General features: G+C 34.6%; 1 protein-coding gene across 1 annotated transcript in view; it reads right to left on the bottom strand.

The window, feature by feature from the left end:
• The window catches only part of mtm (phosphatidylinositol-3-phosphate phosphatase), a 61,800-nt gene that overhangs the window by 29,642 nt on the left and 5,422 nt on the right, over positions 1-26,736 (bottom strand). Inside the window, exons 2-5 of the mRNA XM_076511236.1 lie at positions 16,023-16,107; positions 14,803-14,903; positions 9,266-9,478; positions 8,176-8,259 (exon numbers count right to left, since the gene is read on the bottom strand). Coding sequence (XP_076367351.1) covers positions 8,176-8,259; positions 9,266-9,478; positions 14,803-14,903; positions 16,023-16,107 — 483 coding nt within the window. The remainder of the gene's footprint in view (positions 1-8,175; positions 8,260-9,265; positions 9,479-14,802; positions 14,904-16,022; positions 16,108-26,736) is intronic.

The following is a 26,736-nucleotide window of genomic DNA, read 5'->3' as shown; positions in this document are numbered from 1 at the left end:
AGCCATCCCACTCAAAATCAAAGTCACATGAACCATTCTAAGAGCAGTAACATCCTTAGAACATTAAGAACATTGTAAAATAGCGGAACGGGTAGAATCATATCATTCTGCAAGTACTTCCGCCATGACTCACAACATGGATGGAGTAATAAAAGTATAACTGAGTGAAGGAAAGGAGACATTTATAATATATGTGCAAGGAGTTGATTGGTTTAATTCTAAATTCAAAATCAAGGCACTAGAAACTGACATTCATATGCAGGTAGAGTAAAAGATCCCAATCAAAAGGATGAGCTACAATTTTAATGACTCTCTCTCAAGATACAGTAGAACACTACTAGCCTACTCTCAACTGAATGTTTTAGTTTATACATTGTTTTTCATTATCTCATTAAGAACACCTCCATAGTTCCCACCCCAGTGGCTTAGAACTGGAAAATGGCCACGACTACCAAAATCCACTTGAAAAAAAGGGAATAGAAGACATGATGAAGAGTCCAGAAGAATGGTAACAGTGGAATGAGTGACCACAAAACCTTACTAAGAAAAGTAGAATATACTGATTTATTCAATACAAGGGCATGGCAGGAATGGGCAGTTATTCTCTTCTGCTTTACCCATGTAGTCAAAAGGTAAGTACAGTCCAGGACAAGCAAACTAATGAAGCAAACATAATGTGAGGATAAACCAACAAGTGATCTTATAGAACACCCCATCTCAGCAGTGTGTTTAGTGATCAGAAAATTATACTTTTGAGGTCATTGTAGCTTTATAGTATTGGCATAAAGAAAGAAAGAAAACTATTTTGTAATGAAGTTCTGTATCCAGTCAGAAGTGTAAAATAATTCACTTTAGAATAACACCACAAGTTACAAATATCACAATTGTATAATACTTCTTCTTCTTCATGTGTCAAATCGGCGGCAGACATCGACGACCATGGCATGCCAGACTTCTCTGTTGTCAATCCTCCTTATCAACTCAATGTTGCTCATTGAGTTCTTGGTGACAGTTATTGAGGCTGTCGATATATTTAGTTCTTTGACACCCTCTGTTTTTCCTCCCTTCTATATTTCCACATAGCATCTGTTTCTCTATCCCATTCTTCCTACAGATGTGTCCTAGAAATTCCATTTGTCTCTTTCTTATAGTTTTCATGAGGGACCTTTTGTATCCTGCCAGTTCCATGACTTCCACATTTGTTTTTCTTTCAGTCCATGATATTTTTATCATCCTTCTAAGGAACCACATTTCAGCAGCTTCTAATCTCTTTGTATAATACAAAACACCTTTTTTAAAGAAATTAGCACAAAAATAAAGAAAAAAATCAGATAAAATGCTTGAAGAGAGCACAAACTAAACTTTACCACTTAAGCAGTGCCAGATTTAGAATTGATTGGTTGATTTAGTGTTTTACGACACAAAGCAGCTTGGCTATCTGCACCAAACGTCCGGTTAAAAGGTAAAAATAAAGTAAATGTAGTAAAATTCGGAAAAGGAAATGAAGGTAAAACAAAACAGCATTGAAAAACAGAAAAAGCATAAAACCACCAATGTTGACACCTAGTCTACAATGTTAAGAGAGAAAGCAGAGTAAGAGAAGCTGTAAATGACTCTCTGTAGCATAATGGTAATGATCATAACCTGTCAGTCTTTCCAGTCCTGGTTCCAGGTTATGTGTCATTACAGCCATTATCAAAAGGTAAAGTAATAAGTGTTAAAAGACATGCAGCAAAACTGTAATAATAACTCGCAAGAACAACTAACAAGTAGTTAAAACGGATAGTTCAAACACCAGTGTCAGGCACCTGAAGTTGGCCTTTCCACTCAAGGTGTCGAGATATGTAATGTCACGGCCATTTCCGAATTTCAAATCAAACTAGAGAGAATGAGATTCTGAAAAGGGAACCACAATTAAAAAGGTGTAATGAATAAATGTCAAACACTTAAATGACATTAAAAAGATTAATGGCCTTTAAAAAACTAAAAACTTTATCAAGGTGGACAGTGTCACCATCACCAATAACACTGTCTAATGTTATGGACAAACCTTGGGACAAAACACGTTTAAAATAGTGCCGTTGTTGAGAGTCGTAAATACGGCGAGAAAGTAAAATTGTGACCTGAGTGTTACACAGACAACATATTGGTACATCAGTCTCTGATAAAAGAAAACGATGAGTTAAAAAACTGTGACCAATGCGTAGTCTAGTTAGAACAACTTCCTCCTTTCGAACATTATGGAAGCTAGACGGCCAAAGTCTAATATAGGGTTTTATTTGGAAAAGCTTGTCGCGTTGCTCACTCCAAGTTGACTGTCAACTGGCACGGAGACAAGCCTTGAATACAGGACCATAGTCCATGTATGGAATAGGCACAGTGGTGATAATGCCAGAGCAGATAGATTTAGGTGCTGTGTCTGCAAGTTTGTTCCTTCAAATACCACAGTGACCTGGTATACAGAAAAACTGGATAAAAGTAGATGTTAATGAGAAATGGGCCAGTCAGTTTTGAATATCAGCGAGAACAGGGTGTGAGCCAACGTGAAGCGATTCCAGGACCACTAGAGAACCAAGCAAGTCAGTATAAATAGTACAATTGGAGTACTGCTTAGCTTCAATATGATCCAGGGCAAGAGAAATGGCATACAGTTCAGCAGTGAAAACAAAAGCTATAGAGGGAATTCTGAGCACAACCACCGAACTGCAACAAACCATGGCAGAGCCCACAGAGTCACCTGATTTGGAACCATCTGCATGAATTGGAATGGAAAGATTGTTCGAAATATGTTCAGTAAAAAAAAGATGGTACTTCCAATCAGGAGTATCTGTCTTTCTCAGATGACTTAAAGAAAGGTCACATTCAGGGACTGTAATAAGCCATGGTGGGAGGGGTTAAACAGTAGAATCTGCAATGTTATCCAAGGACAGACCCAATTCATCCAATTGCACCTGAATGCGAAGACCAAAAGGAGCAATGGCAGATTGCCTCTTCTGAAAAAGTATGGCCCACCGAGGAAAGAAAACACATCGCCAGGTGGGATGCTTTAGTAAGGAATGAAGTTTCGAAGAACATAGACAGTTGCAAACAGTGAAGGTTCATGAGATTTTATGAATAAGCTCTGAACTGGGGAGGTGCAGAAAGAGCCAGTGCAAAGTCAAAGTAATGATGATGAATGGAGTCCAGCAACTTGAAGGCAAGGGTCTGGCAGAGCCATAGACGATTGATCCATAGTCGAGTTTTGATCGAATAAGAGCACGATATAGCTTTAACATAGAACATCGATCTGCTCTCCAACTGGTGGTAGAGAGAACACAGAGGATGTTCAGTGCTCTTGTGCATTTGACCCCTAGCTGCTTTAAGTGTGGCATAAAGGTCAGCTTATGGTAAAAAATAAGCCCCAAGAACTTGGTCTCAGGGACCACTGAAAACAAAACTTCACCAATACGGAGTTCAGGATCAGGGTGAATATCCCGTTGGTGGCAAATAGATTTAGAGAGAGAGAAATTAAAGCCATTCTCCATGGTCCACTTCAGTACACGATTGAGGGCAGTTTGTAGTTGCCGCTCAATATATCTCATGCTTGACGACTGACACGAGATGTGAAAGTCGTCGACATAGAGCCCGTTTGCAACAATGAGAGAGAGTTGTTCAGTGACGGCATTAATCTTTATACTGAAAAGTGTGACACTCAAAACACAGCCCTGAAGGATCCCAAGTTCCTGTAGAAAACAACAGGAAAATGTCAAACCCACATGAACTTGAAATCTCCTGTCAATTAAAAATTTTTTTAATAAACATGGGTAAATGGCCATGCAACCCATATAAATGGAGGTCTTGCAAAATGCCATACCTCCATGTTGAGTCATAAGCCTTCTCAATGTCAAAGAATATTGATACAAGATTCTCTGATTGATGTTTCAAGTCAAATTAGGTGGTTCGTGGTGGAGTGCTGTCATCGGAACCCACACTGGGTGGGCAAGAGGAGGTTGTTTGATTCGAGGAACCAAACAAGATGAGCATTAACCATCCTGTCTAAGGTCTTACAGAGACAGCTCGTTAAAGAAATTGGATAGTAGTTTGAAGGAATCTTGGGATCTTTTCCCAGGCTTAGAGAAAGGTAAGATAATAGTCTGGCACCAGGCATTAGGAAAAACAATTAGAATAATATCAAGAGAAGCAGGAGAGAGATAGCGCAGCATGTCACAGTGTACATCATCAGGTCCAACAGATGTACTGCCAGATCAATGAAGGGCCATTTTCAGTTACACCAGTGTGAAGGGACGATTACAGTCAAAGAGATAGTCAGTTCGAAAGAAAAGAGGTGAACGCTCTGCCTGAGTCTTGTTGACCAAGAATGTGGAGGAACAAGCAGAAGTGCTAGATACCCAGCAAAAGCTTTCACCTAGAGTATCGGCGATGCTCCACACATCAGCTACCACTTGGCCGTCAGAGAGTAAGATTGAGAGGGGAACAGAATTGTAGTGCCCACTGACCCTTCGAACCCTGTCCCATACAACCTTTGAACTGATTGTAGAAGATATGCTAGTTGTGAACTTAATCCAAGATTCCTTCTGGCTTTGACGTCTTACCCACCTAGCATGTGCACGGGCCTGTTGGAAAGTGATGTGGTTTGAAAGTGTACGTTATCTAAAGAAAGTTTCCCAGGCCCGTTTTTAAGCCTTCTATGTCATGTGGCAGGCAAGATTCCACCACAGACGAGGATATCGTGGTAGACATGTCGAGGTTTTAGGAATACACTAAGCAGCTGCTTGTATAATACAGTCAGTTACCACTGCCACACAGTCGTCTATTGATGGCTGATTAAGAATGGCAGAATCAAGTTCTGCGAGAGCAGTGAAAGAGGACCAGTCTGCCTGATCTAGCTTCCACTGGAGCACACGGGTAGAGTGCCATCGACCACGGCCAGTCTCTCTCAAAAGTATAGAAAAATTATCACTGCTTAGTGGATTATTGTCAACCCTCCATAACAAATGGGAGAATAATGAAGGGGAGAAAACCAAGAAATCAATAGTGATAAATGACTGACTAGATGCGTGAAAATAAATGGAAGAACCAGTACTGAAAAGAGAAAGGTTGTGATCAGAGAGCATAAGCTCTAGAGAGTGACCCCTCCTATCAAAAACAGCACTTCCCCAGAGGGGATGATGTCCATTAAAGTCCCCCCAGGATTAGAAAGAGAGACGGCAACTGTTCAACAAGAGCATCAAAGTCTGATTGATCATATGTCTCTCCAAGTGACAGGTAGAGAAAACAAATAATGATGGTATGACCCAAGGAAACACGGATGGCTACGGCCTCTAGGGTGTGTTGAGTGACAAAGACAGGGTGGGCACATGCTGATCAACCAACAGTGCCATCCCTCCATGTACTCATCCATCATACAGCCTGTCATTTCTGTACTGAGAAAACTACCGAAAGGTGACTGTATTGGCAGGTTTCAGAAATGTTTCTTGTAAGGAAAGACACAGAGGATGGTAGGAAGCAATCAATGTTTTGATGTCATCCAGATCAGAATGTAAACCTCGACAGTTCCATTGTATCAAGGTAGCCATTTTTAATATTGGGTAGGCAAAGTGGCTGGAGAACCCTTCTGTTTATGACTACTTCTTATTTCCTTACTGTCGTTTTTCGAGGGAGGTCTATCGACCTCCATGAATCCTGCCCTGGGTTGATTGGGCAGGTTTGCGTTGTTGGAAGGGAATTCCTGTGACTGAGGATGCAAACAAATGATTGTTGTGCATCTTGGGGTGGGAGAAAAAGATGTAGCTGAAGAAATGCCTGTATTTGAAACCAAAGGATGTGGATCTTGGAGTTTGTTGGAATGTATGGGAGGAACAGAGATGGGTGTTGATTCATCAACCTTTTGAACCATAAAGGTTAAAATGCTTTTCATTTGTTTTTAAAACGATTCTTTTGGAGGCACAGAGAGATCTGTCTGCACTCCCACTGTAGTTGTGGAAGGAAGTGCAGGAGCATATGTCCGAGATGAAGTGGAGGACAGCAATTTCCGAGCCTCAAGATAACTGACGTTATGAGTCGTTTTCAAATGCTGCATCTCTTTTACCTCCAACCATTTAGGGCAAAAACAAAAGTATGAAGGGTTAGAACTATTGCAGTTGACACAATGTGGGTCCGTGTCACATTCATAGGCATAGTGGTCCTTGCCACAATTAGCAGATGTCAGGGAACCATGACATGACGTCGATTGGCCGAACCTCTGACACTGGAAACATCGGAGAGGGTTTGGAATGTACGGCCGTACCCTGCAATTTAAATAACCTGCCTTGATGGTGGCAGGTGCACATGGTTATGTAAATATCAAAACAAAGATATTTGTTGGCAGTGTAACTCCATCTTTGCGAGTGGAGATGAGCCTCACTGCAGAAACTCCTCGAGTGGAGAAACAGACGAAAATCTCCGACTCCGGGATGTTCTTCAAATCCTTCTCAACAATAACTCCTTATGAAGAATTCAAGGTAGCATGAGAGGTAACCTCAATAGGTACATCCCCAATTGCCTTTGAATTCAAAAGGAGTTCACTGTGGTGGGATGTGGATGTTTCAACCAATACGTCTCCAGATCAAAGCTTCTTTACTGACTTTGGAGAGCCAGCATGTCCCTCTTGTCCCTTCTGAATAAAAAAGAAAGACATTTGCCCTAAATGTTTTTCTGAAAAGGAATGTAATATAAGAAAATGAGATACATGTGTTACAGATGTTGAAGACTGCTACTCAGTCTTCAAGACGTGGTCGTTTTCCTATTGACTGTTTTTTCACTATTTTATTTAAATTTTTATTGGGAGGATCCACAGAAAAAAAGAAAATTTCGATACCCACTGACCTCACCCACCATGGAGCCCTACAAGGGGATGCACTACAATGTCATGCAAGGACACTGCAGCAATGCCAGGGTTTCGTGAGCACTATACCAAAACACCAGCATCAGACACAATGTCCACAACACCCACTGAGAACTTCCAACACTGGTACTTGGTTGACTCTAGCCCAAGTGGACCAGCCAATTGACTCAAGGGAGGCCACCCAAAGGCTGCCCATCTACAGGAATAAGGCCAAAGCGGTGTGTTAGGGTTGGACCCCTCAACCACCAGGATCCTCTCCTCCCCTTCACGGGTCGCCACGCATGGCAAACACATGGGTGAATGTTTAGATCCCAGAGGAGGTAACCAGAAAGAACAGAACCTTCCCTGGGAGGTCCCCTCACCATGTACAGGAATCCACATCGAGGGGATGTAGAATTGAAAAGAGGGAGTAACATCAAAAAAGTACATCACACTCTTATTGTCTCATGACAAAACAAAAGATGCATTAGAATTGGTGATTCCAGATGGATAGAAGTTTCAAGAAATGTAACATGTACAAAGAAAAAATTGCATATAGAGGATACAACCAAATAGGAAGTTATTTATGTGAGCATAGTTAATGTACTGTGTCTGAGATAACTTTTATCAGAGTTCAAAATGTTACATAACTTTAGCATCTAATAAGTTAACACCTAATTTTATTGGAAGTGTCCAAAAATTCAATTAGATACATTTTTCAATATACTGATAGAAGAACCTTAAATAAAACTAAGCTGACTAAACAACTAATAAAACCCAAAATGAGTTATAATAGAAGATACTGAAAAATATTTCTGCAAAATACATTGATGCATAACTACAAAACATTGTGAAAACAATGCATGTAATAGGTTGCCAAGAAAAAAATTCAAATTTATCATCTTAAGCGTTTGTAAAATATGCAATGCAGATTACAGTATATGATAAACAGTTACAGAAAATGTTAAACAATTTAAAAAAAAAAAAAAACAGATTGTACAGAACTGATCATTTAAACCAGTGGCTTCCAAACATTTTGTGCTCATGACACACTAGGAAAATATTAACTTCACAGCACACTCATCTGACCTCACAACCCACAAAGAGGACAGCTTTTCTGTTTAAAAATGTGAAATACACTCTCAATTCAATAACAAGGCCACATTGGCCTAAATAAACTTAATTATTTTACATGGTCATGGAAAAGCATACTTGATGGGATATATTTACAAAATTTTGCAGAATACCATTTGAAAACCACTGATCTAAACAAAAAAATAGCTATTTATATTTGCAACTCCTAATGTACATACCTGTCTTTTATATTCAGCAATAGGTTCATAAACAGTCCATCCATTCACAGGATATTTTTCTTGAAATTCAAAAGCAAATATTGGCTGTGGAAACAGTTATTCAAATTATTACAAAATGCAGAACATTGTATATCTGAATTTGAAACTACACATTCCTTTCTAGGAAGTGAACTTAAGTCATTGAAAAGTGTAGTAAAGTTCTAAAGTGGAGATAAAAGTATTGATTTTTTTTTAATATTAAAACAGTACTTTAAAACTACTTTATGTTTCACACATAAATCTTACTAAAAGCAACTTTGCAAAACAGAATTAAAAATGTATTTTAAACATATTTAATAACACAGAAAAGTATAACTGATATTTTATAATGCATATATCCATGTATTCAACTACATACACACTGTGTTACATCATTATGAACCTGCAATGATGATATAAAATGTTTTGGTTCATTATTTTATTTCTTTGGCACTAATAATTTTTTACATAATATAAAAAGAAATTTAAAAGATTACGTTTGGATTTGTATAAATATTCTAAAATATTAGGATGGAAAGAAAAATACTTTTTCATCCAAGAGAGTTATTGGTTTTGAGGAAATGTATGTTTATTTTTTTTATGTCAATGTATTAATAAACCTTACCTTTTTCTCTCAGAATAAATTATAGACTTACTTAAAAGATGGAATTATGTTACAGATTTTGAGGGCAAATATTATGCTGATTAAATTTGTAATTGAAGACTAATTTTTTTTCAGGTTATTAAAGTATTCAAAAAAATGACAATACTTTCTTTCCAGTCTGATGAAAAGAAACACAATCAGACTCTTGTTAATAATGCAGAATATAAATGCATGTCACAGCAACATCGCTGAAATTTAAAATTGAGAAAAGGATGCAATAACCAATATTTGAGATTTTTGTTCTGACTCAAAACAGTAGATATGTGTACATATCAACCAGATTCAGAACAAAAAAGTTCCTGAAAGTGAGACTGAAAATTTTCTAGAATCTTTTAAGGCAACAAGAAAGTAATATAAAATAAATGCAAGCATACTGGAATTTGAAACAGTTAAACAACAAATACATACCAATTTATTAGAAACAGGAAAGGCATACTGTTGTAGTTTTTCAAATACATCCCTTCGAGAATGGTTTTCTTGTTTGTGGGCAAACCTCAAGTTCCTCATATCTTTGCAGAATAATTCAATACCATACGAATTTTCTCCACGACTTGTGGCTCCACCTACTTTCTCAATACGGCTAACAACGCCTAATGGAACATCACAAAAATATGCAGAATCCTGAAAAAACATAGATTTGCATATCATTTTATTAGTTCACAAGTGATCAAATGATAATCTGTTCTTATACAATAAATTCTTATCCAACATTATGACAAGATAATCCTATATGCATGTATACCAAAAACAAAATTATATGAGGACCAAAAAAAATGCAATAAAATTGACATAATAAATCCTCTCCAATCTAATATAATTGTTAATTTATCTACACACTGCCCTACAATCATTAGCTTCTACAAATTAATGAAAGGATCTTAAATTCAATGATAAAAACTTAGCTTCTGCATGTTATTCTTTATACACCTAATCTAGAATATTAACATGAACAGTAAATGTGTATAACAACATTAACTATGCTTCATATAATGCATACTGTTGCCAATTGGGCCTTCTGTTCACTGTCATATTTAAACAGGCCAACTGGGTAGCATCAACAGTCTTGATTGTAATGCTACTTGTATCAGTCTTTTGAAGGCACTAATGATTTCCTTAACCCTATGATCTTAGATCAGTGTATATAACATGCCCAATTTCAGTTATGTTGAAGATTTAAATAAACAACTTTATCATCAATATATGTCAATAAACTTGGAATTAAAATATATTTCATAGTTCAATATTTTATAGTATCTAAGTTTCAAGATCTTTATTTCAAAAGGAAATAATTAAATAATTCACTTCTCTCTGTCACAACACATATCTCATTTAGTTTCTCTCTTTTCCTTTTATAGGCTTCAGAATGTCAAACCTCTGAAAATATGAACTAGTTTTTACAATAGCCAGAACATCCCATTTTCTTTATTTATCACGCCCCCTATAGAAGCTCCTTCCACCTCATCATGGTCCTGAAGCTATTTATTTACTTGCACCAACTTGCAATGTAACCATGTATATAACCAACAGGAAGAACATTTTGAGAACTACACAAAACTGACGATTTTCTGTTTATTTTTTGGGGTCAAAGACACTATTATGCAATATTTTGATGTGTGTACACTAAAGTTGGTGTTCTGAATGTTAGTGGAATTTCTAAAACTTGTTTGTTAGAAATAGTCAGAAAGTGAAATAAATTACAATAGTTTCAGACATTCTATTATAATACCTGATATTCTTTTGTGTTACAAAATATGTATTTGGAAACTACATTAATTATGTTTTAAATGACTAACACAGTTAGAAAAATGTAGAATTGAAAAAACAAGTACCCACACATAAAATGGCCATAACCTGAGGTAAGTGCTAAAGTTTTTCTTTTTTATGTATACTTTTAATTTACCATTTTATGGTTTTTCAATTGTTATCTTTTTCAATTTTTTCTGCTAGTTAGCCCTTTGAGTGCTTAATTAAATTTAAGTTGGGTTCTCAAAAATTTTCAATTGTCTACAAAAAAAATGAAACTTAAAATATGACTTTTCTTTTAGTATTTTTAATATCAAAATCCACTAAATGTACTTTTGCTTGGTATGCACTCACAGTACTAAGGCAGGAAATTCCAGGATGTGCAAGTATTCCGACTGTCTTGCCATGAGGAAAGGTTTTTGTGATACCATGAGCTAAATATGCTTGTCACACAAAAAGGTTATAATGTCAAGTTGGATAAACAACTGATAGCACCTGAAGAGTAAAGTAACTGAAATGCTGTTATTATGTTTTTTGTTGTTACATACTAAACTCCATAATGGGCCTCCTATGCTCTTCCCAATTTTATCTTTACAAGTTGTTTTTGTCACTTTAAGAACAAAATTTGTTGAGCTTTGGTGACTTTAGGAGACTTATGATTTTAACATCATGGGTGTAATTCCCACTGCTCTCAAACTTGCTCATTCCATCTTTGTTCTGGCAAAACAATTAAGGCTATCTGTACTCATTGTCTCTAATTTTGAGTTGCTTACTAGGAGGAGGGTAACTGTTTGGTAGCATCTGCCATGAACCTTGTTTTATTTTTCTCATTTTTGTTCAGCATTTATTGACACAAAACAACTGGGCTATATGTGCCACACAATTGGTTAAAAAAAATGTAAAAAAAATTATTGTAGAATGTAAGAATTAATCAAGGTAAGACTAAAAAAACTTTGAAAAGCTGGTAAACACTTAAACAGAAATAGAATTAAAACATTAGTAAAACATGAGCTATTGTGACTTGAGTATCACAAAGTACACACACTGGTACATCAGTCTCACATAAAAGAAAAATACAAGCTAAAAAACTGTGACCAAAATGTAGCCTGGTCAGAACAACTTCCTCCTTCAGATCCTTATGAAAACAAGTTAGCCAAAAAGCAACAGAAAATTTGATTTGGAAAAGCTTGTTATCATGATGCTCACTCCAAGTCAACTTCCAACTGGTACAGAACTGTGCCTCAAATACAGGACTTTAGCCCATATACGGGACAGGCACAGTAGAAGTACAACCAGAGTAGATGGACTTAGGTGCAATGTCAGCAAGGTCATTCCCAAGTATACTGACATGGCCTGGTATCCAGGAAAATTAGATACAAATTGAAGATAAAAATTAACCAGTCAGTTTTGAATATCAATTAGAACAGGGTAAAGCAATAAGATTTTTTTTATTTATTTATTAATTTAAAATTGTTTAATCATTGTTAAATAGACTGTGCATGTGCTAATAACGTATACCTTCAAGTACAGTAAACTGATTTATACATGAAAAATGTAGATGACTTGCCCTTTACATAAACAATACATATGTAAATTGAATACCATGTGGCTACTAGTCAATATTTTAAGAAACATATGTTATAACAACAACTAAAAATTTGATAAGTGACAAGTTATACATTAGCTGTAAAAATATCATATCAGCTGTAAAATGCCTTTTGGGTATTCACTTCGTCAGAACATAAGACATTTTTTAATATGTTAGTTCCTTATCTGAAGTTTGTTTCTTTGTTGAATTCTGCACATGATATATGAGGGTTACCTGCACCAGGCATCCCTATTTTAGCACCATAAAACTAGAGGAATGGCAGCTAGTCTACTACCCATTACCAATTCTATGGCCACTCCTTTACCAATAGTTTTTGATTGACTGTTACTTATAATGCCCCCACAGCTGAAAGGACAAGCATGCTTGGTGTGACAGTGATTCGAACCTGCAACTCTCAGATTACAAGTCGAGCACTCTTAATTTCCTGGCCATGCAGTGCACTTAACTGAGGAAACTATTTGTTTACAACAGAGGTTTAAACCTTTCTGGACAAGGGCTTGGAGTTAGATTGTTTTAGGCTTCACAGGCCAAAAGGGTCATGGTAAAATTAAGTATGGATGCATACATGATCAGAATACAACATCACTAATTTATTTCTCATAAAAACACATACTGAAAATATTTAGGATGCACAAGTCTTTTTTTAGCATTGGAGAGAAGCATGAAACTTGCACTTTTCTGACAAAATTACACTTTAATGAGGTTCAAAATTTGTGCTCCATATCATCAAAAGTGATTGCAAATGCTCATCAGAAAAGGATGATCTTTCAAATAGATTTCACCTACTTCATGCCAAAAATTGAAATTAATCCACATGCAAAGTTTTTTGAATGAAAATATTGATCACTGGGAAAGCTTTTACAGAATTCTCTCAATTTCCCTTTGTATTTGTCCTTCAACATGTCATTGGATTGCAAATCAAATCACTTCCATTTTAACTTCAGATGGCAATTCTCCAGTAACACAATCAAATGGGTTTTGAAAGATCCTTATTTCTATTGCACTTGAATCAAGATCAGAAAAACACTCCTTGAACTATAGTTTCAGGTCAGAAAGGAGATCTTGTGCAAGCCCGCATGGAAATGGGAATCCCTTTTCTTGCTTGAAGTCTTCACAACATAAGAAGTGTGTGAAACAACTCTTCATCAACTCAAAAAAGAATCAGTTTTTGTTGAAATACTTTCACCTCAGTGTATATACCACAGATAAGCTCAGTTTTGTCTTGTAATTTAAAATAGAATTCATTCAGGTTTATGGCAAAGTCCACAGAAAAACTAATTTCCAAAGCCATTCACTGTTCATGAGTTACTGTTAAGGGTGGTTCTTTTCATTTAAGAAAATTTCAATTTCAGTTCTAAGCTGAAAAAATTGCAACATAACCTTCCCATACATAAACCATCAAATTGAAGTGTGGTAGGGCAAGTTGGGATATGTTACTTTCATTTCCACCAAACATTCATGGAATTGATGATGGTTTGATTCATGAAAGAAAATGAAGATCACTATTGAGACTACAGGTTTTAATATCCTAATCTGTGCTTGTTCCATGCATACTGTGTACAGAAGCTAATTCTTCAGTCACTTTAAAATTACTAACTCCATGAATAAACATCAACAATGGCAAAGTGCTGGACACATCTGTTGGACTCATCAAGTGTGATGGAAAATCACTCAAACTCTTCAGCCTTATCTTTCAACATAACATTGCTTCCAATGTTCTCAACTCTACAAGCAACTGTATTCACCAAAATGCTAATAGTCTTAAATAAGTCTACTTTCTCTGAGCACATTTCTTCAGCTACTTCAGTCATACATAATTTAACTAGCTTACCATCAACAAATGGTTTTCCTGGCTTGGTTAAGAAGTGTGTCACTTGAAAACTTGCTATGGTTGGAGCTTCATTCTCGGCTTTCTTCCTCTTAAAGACAAACTGTTATGATAAGTTATGTTTCAAGGTTTTGAATTTATCTGAACGTACCTTTTCTGTGAACTAAAAATAGTTTGGCAAGTGCTTAGTTTGGTAACGTCTACAAATGTTGTATTCTTCTGGTGCTGTGATAATCTCATTGCATATCAATAACAAAAGTAGTCCACACTTTGTTGTTCTTTAAAAACATGGCATTCAGAGTCAACTTTTCTCTTCTTCCCTTGTTCTGGCATAATAACTAAGAATAGCTATGATCTGGAACATGAAGTAAACTGCAGCATTCACTGAGACATACTGAGATGCACAGGGCAGACATGAAAAAAAACACACTGCTCAAAAAACTAGGATCAATAAGATGGTGCAATACTAAGTAATATGACATTTTCCAGCAAATAGAAAAAGTGTATTGCACCTAGATTGGCACTTGCTCAATTATGTTTTGTTGTTTATTTTTATATCATTAAAAATAAAAATGATACTGTTATCATTATATCACTTTTATTACTTTCTACTTCAAAGTAGAAAGTCAAAGTAGACTTATTTATTCTACTTCAAAGTAGAAAGTACTTCAAAAGAAGCTGCACATGTATATCTGTTTATAAAATGTTAACAATTAACATATGATCAACTTCATTACTTTAGTACATACTCTATGCTCTACTTACCCTTTCTGATCCTGATGCTTTAAAGTACAATTTATAATTTGTTACATATAATGTTCCACGAACAGGACCAATGTAAGGACACAAGTAGGTCACATCACGGGCTGAAATCACAAAGTATACAATGAAACAATAAGTAGTAGCTATTTTTGTTTAAACTGTGACTTTTCACAATGTGCCTTTTCTAATATATGTATTTATACATACACATACACACTTCAACCAATTTTATATATACAATGTAAGTCTTTTTAAGACAGTTTTTCTGATGTATGAAATATATAAAAAACATTTCATAAGGGATACCTTAATCATACAGTACTTTTGATTTTTGAACACATTTGTTCTACAAAGAAAACACACACCATACCCTGAACACTGAAAACTTACACCAGTTACACACATTCAGCTGATATTGTATAATAATTTATTCAAATGTACTTCCTAAAAAAGTTTAACTTGGAAAGTTCTTAATGATCAAATAGTGATTATGTCTCAATAAGTTTTAGATATTCTTCTTTAAGCAAGCTGTTTTGAGAAAACTATGAGTGTGAGCATTATTTTCTATTATTTCTAGCATGCTCTACTATTGGAGATACTCTTATTCAAAAAAATTGAAATGTACTAACAAAACCATAATACAGCATTAGGGAATTTTATGAACACATGATCCATTTTAAAAAGTAAGGTGCAATGTTAATAGTTCAAATTAATGCAAAGTTCTAGAAACAGAAACAATATTTATTTCTTAAACTCTTACCAAATTATTTATTACCACATTTTCAAACTTGTTATATATACACCATATACAAATCCATATGGAAAATACATATTTTCTCATATATATATTTATGCAATGCACATAAACTTTAAACAAACTGAAATGTCATGCTACATAATTTTGTATTTAAACCTTTTACAAATGTCCTACATATTCTAGAAACTTGACACAAGTAGTTATGTTAGCACAGACAGAATTACAGAATTGAGTAACCTACAACACATATATCTAATACCATGAACATTGCAAAATATTCTGCATGTATCCTATTTGGAAATGAGGACCATTAAATGAAACATGAAAAGCAAAAATAACATGTACTAACTTCCTCTATTAATATATATAAATACATGTGCATTTATACTAACTCATTAAACATATTCATTTTATTTCATGTTTATTACATATTTCTACATCTGTTATAAACCAGTTTAAAAAATACCTCGTAAGTTCCCAGGGATCACTTCTCCAGGTAACAGTGGAGGTTCATCTCCTCTATGAACAGACTGAGATTCTTTCTGTTTCGTCTGGAATTAACACAAACAAAACAATTAACTGTAGCTTTTTTTTTTTTTCCAACTGTTTACTTGACTTTGGTCAAAACTATAATACATAAACAAGGCAGCTAATATTTTGTATACTATATCTAAATGTAGAGAGAAATTTAAAATTCCAAACTGATTTTTTAAAAAAATTGCATACAATTAAACTATTTCAATCACCAAAAGTAACACAAAAACTCACAACCAAGAAAAAAACCAAAAAAACAGCTGATCAACCAAAAATATTGTTTAGACATACTATTATGATGATCCTATCAAGTTGAGTTTCAATGGTGTAGGATTATCCAAAGCTTACGATACCCTTAATATATGAAGTATTGAATACTAAATCACATTCTATTAAACACGTTTTTAATCACTGACTTAAGTTATTTGGCATTAATCTATTTACATCCATCTATTGCAACTAAAAAATTTCATCACAGTGGCTGTTATTTACATGTGTAGGGCAGTGCTAAACAGAACTGTAATCTACAACAGTTCTGGACTCTTGGAAGTTTGGAACTATTTTCATACTCTCTGAATTCTAATTTGAACTTTGTTTCTTGGATTTTAATGGGAAATTCAGCACTTCATGTTTTTTTTTCTTCCTTCCTTCTCACAATTCAACCAATCAACGTACATGTTTAAGACTCATATGGGACCAAAGATAGTTAGTAAATACTATCAAGTAGTTGTTGATATTATATGATGAATAGCATGCATTTGTTGTGAAAGTAAATAAAATATACATTTCCCAGTACAAACAGTAGTGAAAATAGGTTAGGCACACCTGGATACTGAGTTTTTGGGCTGGCTCCGAGATGAGATCTGAAATTATTTGTTAAGACCTGGTCTAAAAGAATAAAAATTTTAAGCAGTTATATCAAGTTTAAATACCAGTTATGCTTGAGCAGTAACATTAATGTTGATTTTTCTTTTTCACTTGATGAACACAAGAGAAAAATCTCACGTTTAAAAACATTATAACTCAGTAGAACCAGTATATCTCTTTTTAAGATGCAAAAACATTAATTTCACACAATAAACACACACTTCTGGGTCTAGGTAAATTATTTGTACTTGATTGTGATAAAAACTTCTGTAACTATTGAACTTGTACTAAAGTTTTCTTTTTCACCCATTCAACTGATCTCTACATGGCATAAGCTTACCTTAAAGTTATTTCATGTCTTCTAATTGAAGACCATTTCTTTACCCTTGAAACAGATGTAATTTAACACAAATATTTTTACGATATGATTCTCAAGCTAATAAAAGTGAAAGGAACTTTACATAAACTATAAAAAAGCTTTAAATCCAAATATCTACTAACATTATATGATAATCTAATTTTGTTCTATCCAATCATATTTAAACTTCCTCTGCAGCTATGTTCAAAGCTGTATTTCATAGGTAAATGATTAAACCACTTGAAAATCACAAAATGAATAATACTCAAGGAGTAACAGGTTCTCAGAAAAAAGTTATTCTTTGTGATGAGCAGAAAAATTATAAATTCATGCAACTTCTGTCTTTACAGGCAAAAGTTCTTACAGCTGAATAGAAATAATTTTTCTTCATGAACTACACAAACATGTCAGAAATCGACACAATATTGATTCTAAAATATTTAAGATAAAATTGTTGAAATGTCAAAATTTACATTAGACTTAAAACTTACAACTCAAAATCACTTATGAAATTTCAAAAAAAAAAAAGCCACAGGAAACTGGTCTTCAGGCTTTAATACAAAATTATTTATTCACTTATTAATTACCTGTTGCAACAATACTTCCTAAGTTTTATTCTAGATAATTCAGTATTGTTTTACATGCTTTAAATGTTGTATACATAAGCACATAATGCTCAAATCTTTTGTAACTAGCCAAGGGAAATGAATAATCATAAGACATTTATTATGCAAATAAGAACTTAGCCACACTTCAAACACTAGGTTTTTTATAACGTCAACTAGTCCAAATTTAAAGTCCCTCAACATAAAAAAACTTAAACATTAATTCATTTCAAAGTCTATTCAGAAAATAACATTGTGTTAACAAATATGAGCATTTAATTTCTCCAAATTAATTGCAGGAATGATTCATTTTACAATAACAGTATGACATCAGTTAATTTTCAAAAAGCTAGCAATGTAACACTGAAACCAAATGTTCAGTAATTTTTATCTGAAAGAAGGGACTTCCACAATTAATTAATTAGTACTGACCATACAATCTTGAAGTAATGTAAGTCAGACAAAGTTAAAATAACATTAATATAGAGAGTAAAAGATTATACAAGTCAAGTTATAATCCAGCAATTTGTTTCTAATAATGTGATTAATATGAAACTAAAACTACAACAAAACTTAAAATGTTTTAATTAAAATAACTTAATTATTCATAATGATACTTATTAAAAAAAGTTAATACTGGCACATAAGATACCTGTTGTTTTTTCAAAGTCATATAATTTACATTTTTACTTGGACATCAATAATATGAAAACAGCCTTCTCATGACAATTCTGGCTTCTGAACAATGACAAATCAATCCTGTAGCAAGTCTTTGTTTCAAGAAACTTCCCTAAAGAATACTAACTTCAGATATTAAAACAAATTTCTATAAATACAAATAAACACACTGATATTTGATGTTTCTTTTTTGATACTAGATGGAAGGATATGAATACTTGGCTATTTTGTAAATTAAATTCTGACAAAAAATAGAAAGTGGGGATATGTACAAGTAGATCTGTGCCTATTTGTATAACATTAAGTAACAGTTATTACACTTGCAAAGAATTCACGATGGGGAAACCAAAGTTTAATAATGAAGATGAAGACAGCTGATAAAACAGAAAAACATTTTATTTACAAGGTTTGAATGTTTTGAAATAACCATTACATTTTCAGCTAAATCTGAAAACTGTGTTACAAAAATAATTATTATTAAAATTGTAATAACAATCATTAGTTTACTTAGCTATTGACAAAAGTGGTAAATGAATGGCTACGTTTATTTTCATATCTACATTACATATTAGCCGAGTTACCTACAAAAATTTAGAACAATTTTAAATCTAAAGAGCTTTGAGAATCATCAAGAGTCAGGCAGTATATAGCCACAAATAAACTCTAATGTAGAGGTCACAGTCTGATTTTAACCAAATATGTCTGCTTTTTTTAATAAGATATAAAAAGACCAGGTGTCTAACCCCTGGTATTTGATCTAAAAATTAGGTGAGAGTGATTAATATTCCAGTTTATTATTATTTTTTCAGTTTGCAAGAAAAACATATATTTCAATTTTCCCTGTTTTATATTTAATATTGCTTGGATCCCTTCCAGCAGATACTCATAAAATTTGAAGGACCAGAAAGGAACCCTTGATCCACTATGGTTGTCTCATTCATTTCATCAAATATTCATCTGCATACATTCAGCTTTTCAATTCCAAATATCAATCAAGCCTTTTCTAGCTTTCCTTGAGCTATCCTAATCTTGTTGCATCTAACACACCTAAAAGCAACCTTTCAAAGAACAACCATTCTATTAGAAAGAAAAAAAAATCTTGCCTAACTAATAGATAACTTCTACCATACTAAATCTTAAACCATGTCTCCTAATTCTACAACTCTTATTATAAGATACAAAAAATTATTATACATCAATTATGTCTACAGTATTAATCAATTCATTAATATTCTCTTTAACCCTTCTTTCTTTAAGGGAATATAATTTTAAAAGCCCTACTATGTCCTCAAGTGACATCCTCTAACTTAGATGAGAGTTATTACAGATTTGGTAAATTTTCTATTAAGCCTATTAAATACATAATACTAAATTAAAGTGGTTTCCAATTTCAAGATTGCAAGCATCTAATTTTGTAATTCACCAGTAACGTGCTATACAACATACATATAGCCAGTCCCCTAAATTTATAAGTCTATGATATAACTCTAGAAGTAGAACAGATTAAAGGTAAAAATAAAGTAAATGTAGTAAAATTCAGAAAAGGAAATGAAGGTAAAACAAAACAACATTGAAAAACAGAAAAAGCATAAAACCAATGTTGACACCTAGTCTACAATGTTAAGAGAAAAACCAGAGTAAGAGAAGTTGTAAAACACTTTCTGTAGCATAATGGTAATGATCATAGTCCCCCAGGAAGACTAACAGGCAAGTACAAGAACCACCATCAGTCACAGTCACTTAAATTGCCAATTTAAATAATTTTTAGGAAATTATTTCTTTCTTATATAATCATAATTTTTGCAATATAGAATTATGTGATCTTGCATTCCTATCTCTCCACATAGACATAAATTAGATTTTCCATAAATTCTTGATTGATGTTCTGGAAAAGCCCCATGATTTGTTAAAATTTGATTTATATAAAAATCTCCTTTACATCTATTAAAGTTTACTTTATTAAAATATTTATAGGTGAATCTACCAACAGAAGCATCATCCCATCTTTGTTGCCAATTACTTAATACTTCTTTATTTAATTTTGTTTTAATTTGTTTTTACTATATCCAAATTCAGGGTTAATTTCCATTCTCTCTGTGGCTTCCTTAGCTTTAAGATCTACTATTTCATTATAATTGACCCCAATGTGGGCTTTAACCCACACAAAAGTAATAAGTTTATTGTAGATAATATGTTCTTTAATTCTATTTACTAAATTATTTTTACCTGATTTAAGTGCCATTAATGATGACCTTGAATCAGAATATATCGCTGCCTCAAAATGTTATTATTAACCATGAAATCAATAGTCTTAAAAATTGCAAACAGTTCAGCCATAAATACTGTTGTATTATCATTTAATCTAAACAAAACTTTCATTTTTAATTTCATCATTATAAATATATATATATAAGCACATCCAACTTTATTATTAATTTCTGAGCCATCTGTATAAAATTTATTACTAAATTGTTTTAAATCTTCATGATAGTACCAATTAAAACTATGGTTGATCCAAGGAGCTAAATTTAGCTCCATTAGAACTTCAGTATTTTCTAATTCAATTACTTCATCTTCTATTTTAATATTTTGATTAAGAAAAAACAATTTATATAGTTTAACACCAACTTCTAGTTTTATATCTAACGGGAGAATACCTGTTAACGTGTTAAGTGTTAAACTAGCTACAGTTTTGTAGGTTTTTGCAATGGGTAATATTGCTATTCTTTGAACTTGTAAAATTTTATTTTTAATCCCTTCTGTATTTTCAAACCAAATTTCATATCCATATATGTTATTATTTTTTCTATACTTAATATGTAAATATCTTTCAAAACTTTTGGTTTCAAGCCCCAAGCGGCTCTTGAAATCTGCTTTGATTCTTGAATAATATTAACTATTTTACTTTTAACAAAATTAAGATGCAATAACCAGTTTAATTTCATGTCAATTATAATACTTCAGTAGTTCAACTCTTTAGTAAATTTAATTCTTTTATAACTAATAGTAATTGTAGGTATGGGCATAATATTTTTACCTTTATAAATTAAAATAAAATAAAACCTTATTTAATATATTCTCAGACAAAGACGTAAATTGGTATGAAGCTTTTGCTCTCATAAGTATAATGGTGTCATCAGCAAATGCTTGTATATTTGCATTGTTTGTACTCTTTAATTTTAACATCCCATCAATATAAAGATTCCATAGTATAGGACCCAAACTAGATCCTTCTGGAATCCCTTTATTATATTTCTTAGTTATACCTTCTATAAAAACTTCTCTATTTTGAATGAAATCAATAATCACTTTTTTCAACTTCAAGGGAATTTTTAGATTATTTAAATGTTTTATTAAGATCATTTTATCCACTGAGTTAAAAGCATTTTTAAAATCCAAAGAAATTAATAATGTAATGCACTTATTGTTTATACTTTCATAAACATAATCATTAAGTTTCTGTAATGCATGTATAGTAGATCTCTTACTCCTAAAACCATATTGTACATCATCAATTAATTTATATTTCTCTATAAAATAAGTCAATCAATATTTCAAAATCTTAAATATTTTACCCCAAATGAGCAAAAGACATATTGGTCTATAACTACTAGGAATCATTTTATCTTTTCCTTTTTTATGGATGAGAGTCACCTTAGCCTTTTTCCAAACTAACAGAAAAATACCATTATCATGACAAAAATTTAATATTTTGGTAAACCAATTTTTATTAGCAAAATATATTTCTTTGATTATAGGCAATTTTAAATTATCATATCCAGGAGCTTTATTATCCTTCATCTCCCCCATTAAAGAGAGTTGCAAACGGCAAAGGTGCAAATAAGGTTCATGAGATTCTACACATAAGCTATAACTGGGGAGGTGCGGAAAGCCCCAGTGCAGAGTCAAAGTCCTTGATGATCAATGGGGTCTGGCATCTTTAAGGCCAAAGGTCTGGCAGAGCCATAGATCACTGATCCATAGTCAAGTTTCGATGGAATAACAGCACAATATATCTTTAACATGAAACATCGATCCACTCCCCAACTGGTGGTAGAGAAGACACGGAGGATGTTCACTGCTCTTGTGAATTTGACCCATAGCTGCTTTAAGTGTGTTATAAAGGTCAGCTTACGGTCAAAAATAAGCCACAAGAACTTGGTCTCGAGGACCACAGGCAGAGAAACTTTGCTGATACGGAGTTCAGGATCAGGCTGAATACCCTGTTGGCAGCAAAAGTGCATGCAAACGATTTTAGAGAGAGAGAAATTAAAGCCGTTCACTATGGTCCACTTCAGTACATGATCGAAGGCAGTTTGTAGTTGCTGCTCAATATTTCTCATGTTCGACGACTGACACGAGATGTGAAAGTCGTCGACATAGAGCCCGTTTGCAATAGTGAGAGGGAGCTGTTCAGTGATGGCATTAATCTTTATACTGAAAAGTGTGACACTCAAAGCACAGCCCTGAGGGACACCAAGTTCCTGGAGAAAAGAACAGAAAAGTGTCGAACCCACACAACTTGGAATCTCCTGTCCATTAAAAAATGTTTAATAAAAATGGGTAAATGGCCATGCAACAAATAAATATAGAGGTCTTGCAAAATGCCATACCTGCATGTTGTGTCATAAGCCTTTTCAATGTCAAAGAATATTGATACAAGATGTTGTCCTTTAGGTGGTTCATGGTAGAGTGCTGTCGTCGGAACCCACACTAGGGGGGGAGCAATAGGAGGTACTTTGATTCGAGGAACCAAACAAGACAAGTATTAACCATCCTTTCTAAGGTCTTACAGACACAGCTCGTCAATGCAATTGGACGGTAGTTTGAAGGAATCTTGGGATCTTTCTCAGGCTTCAAGAAAGGTAAGATAATAGCCTGGCACCAGGCATTATGAAAAACATTCTCCTGCCAGATCCGGTTAAAAACAATTAGAAGAATATCAAGAGAAGAAGGAGATAGATGGTGCAGCATGTCATAGTGCACATCATCTGGTCCAACAGATATACTGCCAGACTGATGAAGGGCCATTGTCACTTCCACAAGTGTAAAGGGATGATTATAGTTAAAGAGACAGTCAGTTCAAATGGAAAGAGGTGATTGCCAAGAAGGAATTGTGGAGGAACAAGCAGAAGTGCCATACACCTGGCAAAAGCTTTCACCTAGAGTATTGGTGATGCTCCAGACATCAGATACCTCTTTGCCAGAGAGTAAGATCAAGAGGGGGCAGAATTGTAGTGCCCAATGACCTATTGAACCCTTTCCCATATGACCTAGGAACTGGTGGTAGAAGATATGCCAGTTGTGAACTTAATCCAAGATTACTTCTGGCTGTGATGTCTTACCCACCAAGTATGTGCACTAGCCTGCTGCAAAGCAATGAGGTTTGAAAGTGTGAGATATCTATGGAAAGTATCCCAGGCCTGTTTTTGAGCCTTGTATTGAAAGGAGAAAATTTGTGATCAGAGAGCATATGCTCTACAGAACAAACCCTCCTATCAATTACAGCACTTCCCCAGAAGGGTTGATGTCCATTAAAGTCTCCCAGAATTAGAAAGGTAGATGGCAACTGTTCAACAAGAGCATTAAAGTCTGATTGAGCATATGTCTCTCCAGGTTACAGGTAGAGAGAACAAACAGTGATGGTATGACCCAAGGAAACACGAATGGCTACAGCCTCCAAGGGTGTGTTGAGTGACAAAGACAGGGTGGGCACATGCTGATCAACCAAAAGTACCATCCTTCCATGTACTCGTCCATCAAAAAGCCTGTCATTTCTGTATGGAGAAAACTGCCAAATGGTGACTGTATCGGCAGGTTTCAGGAATGTTTCTTGTAAAGAAAAACATACAGGATGGTAGGAAGCAATCAATGTTTTGATATCATCCAGATTAGAATGTAAACCTTGACAGTTCCATTGTATCAAGGTGGCCATTTTTAATGATGGGTAGGTGAAGTGGCTGAAGAACACTTCTATTTATGACCACATCTTTTTTCCTCACTGTCCTTATTCATGGGAGGTCTATCGACCTCCATGGATCCTGCCCTGGGTTGATTGGGCAAGTCTTTGTTGTTGGAGGGGGTTTCAGTGACTGAGGGCACGAACAAATGATTGTTTTGCATCCTGGGATGGGAGAAAAAGATGTATCTAAAGAAATGCCTGTATTTGGAACCAAAGGTTGTGGATCTTGGGGTTTGTAGGAAGGTATAAGGAAAACAAAGAAGGGTGTAGAAGTTGATTCATTAACTTTTTTAACCATGGAAATAAAAATGCTTTTCATGTGTTTTGAGAATGATTCTCTTGGAGGTACAGAGAGATCTGTCTGCACTCTCACTGTAGTTGTGGAACGAAGCAGCAGCATATGTACGAGATGAAGAGATGAACAGCAATTTCCAAGCCTCAGGATAAATAATGTTATGAGTCATTTTCAAATGCTGCACCTCTTACCTCCAACAATTTAGGGCAAGAACAAAAGTAGAAAAAGTGAGAACCATTGCAGTTCACACAATGTGGGTCCGTGTCACACTCATAGACATCGTGGCCCTTGATACCACAATGCCTCATTCACCAGATTGTCTTGCTTCTGGCAAATCTAAAAGGACTAAAACTGTGAATCAAAAATTTAGGAAAGAATGTAGTGCAAAATATCCGGTCATTGCATCAAAAATCAGGGAACCACAACATGACATCTTTGAGTGGCCAAACCTCTGACATTGGAAACATCAGAGAGGGTTTGGAATGTATGGGCGTTCCCTCAATTTAGATAACTTGCCTTCATGGTGGCAGGTGCACATGGTGATGTCAATGTCAAAACGAGGATATCTGTCGGCAGTGTAACTCCATCTTTGCGAGTGGAGATGAGCCTCACTGCAGAAACTCCTTGAGTGAAGAAACCAACGAGAATCTCTGACTCAGGGATGTTCTTCAAATCCCTCTCAACAATAACTCAACGTGATGAATTGAAGGTAACATGAAAGGTAACCTCAATAGGTATATCCCCAATTGCCTTTGAATTCAAGGAGTTTACTATGTTGAAATGTGGATGTTTCAACCAATATGTCTCCAGATCAAAGCTTCTTTACTGACTTTGGAGAGCCAGCAAGTCCCTCCAGTCCTTTCTGAATAAAAAAAGGGGAACATTTGCCCTGAAAGTTTTTGTGAAAGAGAATGCAAAATGAGAAAATGAGGTACAACTGATGGTACAGATGTTGAAGATTGCTGCTCAGTCTTCAAGAAGTGGTCGTTTATATGTTGACTGTTTTTTCACTATTTTATTTAAAATTTTTATTAGGAGGATCCATAGGGAAAAAAGAAAATGTTGGTACCCACTATGGAGCCATATGAAGGGAAACACTACTATGTGAAGCAAGGACACTATAGCAAAGCCAGGGTTTCATGAGCACTGTACCCAAACATCAGCATCAAACACAATGTCCACAACACTCATTGAAAACTTCCAACACTGGTACTTGGTTGACTCTAGCCCAAGTGGACCAGCCGATTGACCCAAGGGAGGCCACCCAAAGGCTGCCCATCTACAGGAATTCAAGGTCAAAATGGTGTGTTAGGGTTGGACCCCTCAACCACCAGGATCCTCTCCTCCCCTACATGGGTTGCAACGCACGGCAAACACATGGGTGGATGTTTAGATCCCAGAGGATGTAACCTGAAAGAACAGAACCTTCCCTGGAAGGTCCCCTCACCATGAACAGGTATCCACACCAAGGGACTTTGGACTTGTATTTAATATTTCTGTGGATACAACCTAAAAACATATTTGCCCTGCCCACTGCTTGGATGACGAAAGAGAATGATCAAATATTATACCAATATTTCTTTGTACCACCATTAAGGTTATTTACATCTAATTTGTACTTATAATTCAAATTAAATAACCCATATGCATTATCTTGCATTTATTATAATTAAAATCTACCTGCTATATATTTGTTCAACTCACTAAATGGTCTAAATTCTTTTGTCAATCAGTAGCATCCTCTTCAGAGCTAGCAACATCCAACACCTTACTATTTGCAAATTTAAGTAACTTACTGACTATTCCTTCATCTATGTCACTGATGTAAATCATAAAAAACAACTTAAGACTAAGCCCTTGTGACATTAATCCAGCTTGACT

The sequence above is a fragment of the Tachypleus tridentatus genome, chromosome 1, assembly GCF_004210375.1.
Source record: "Tachypleus tridentatus isolate NWPU-2018 chromosome 1, ASM421037v1, whole genome shotgun sequence".
Lineage (NCBI taxonomy): Eukaryota > Metazoa > Arthropoda > Merostomata > Xiphosura > Limulidae > Tachypleus > Tachypleus tridentatus.
This window is presented reverse-complemented; position numbering and strand designations above follow the sequence as displayed.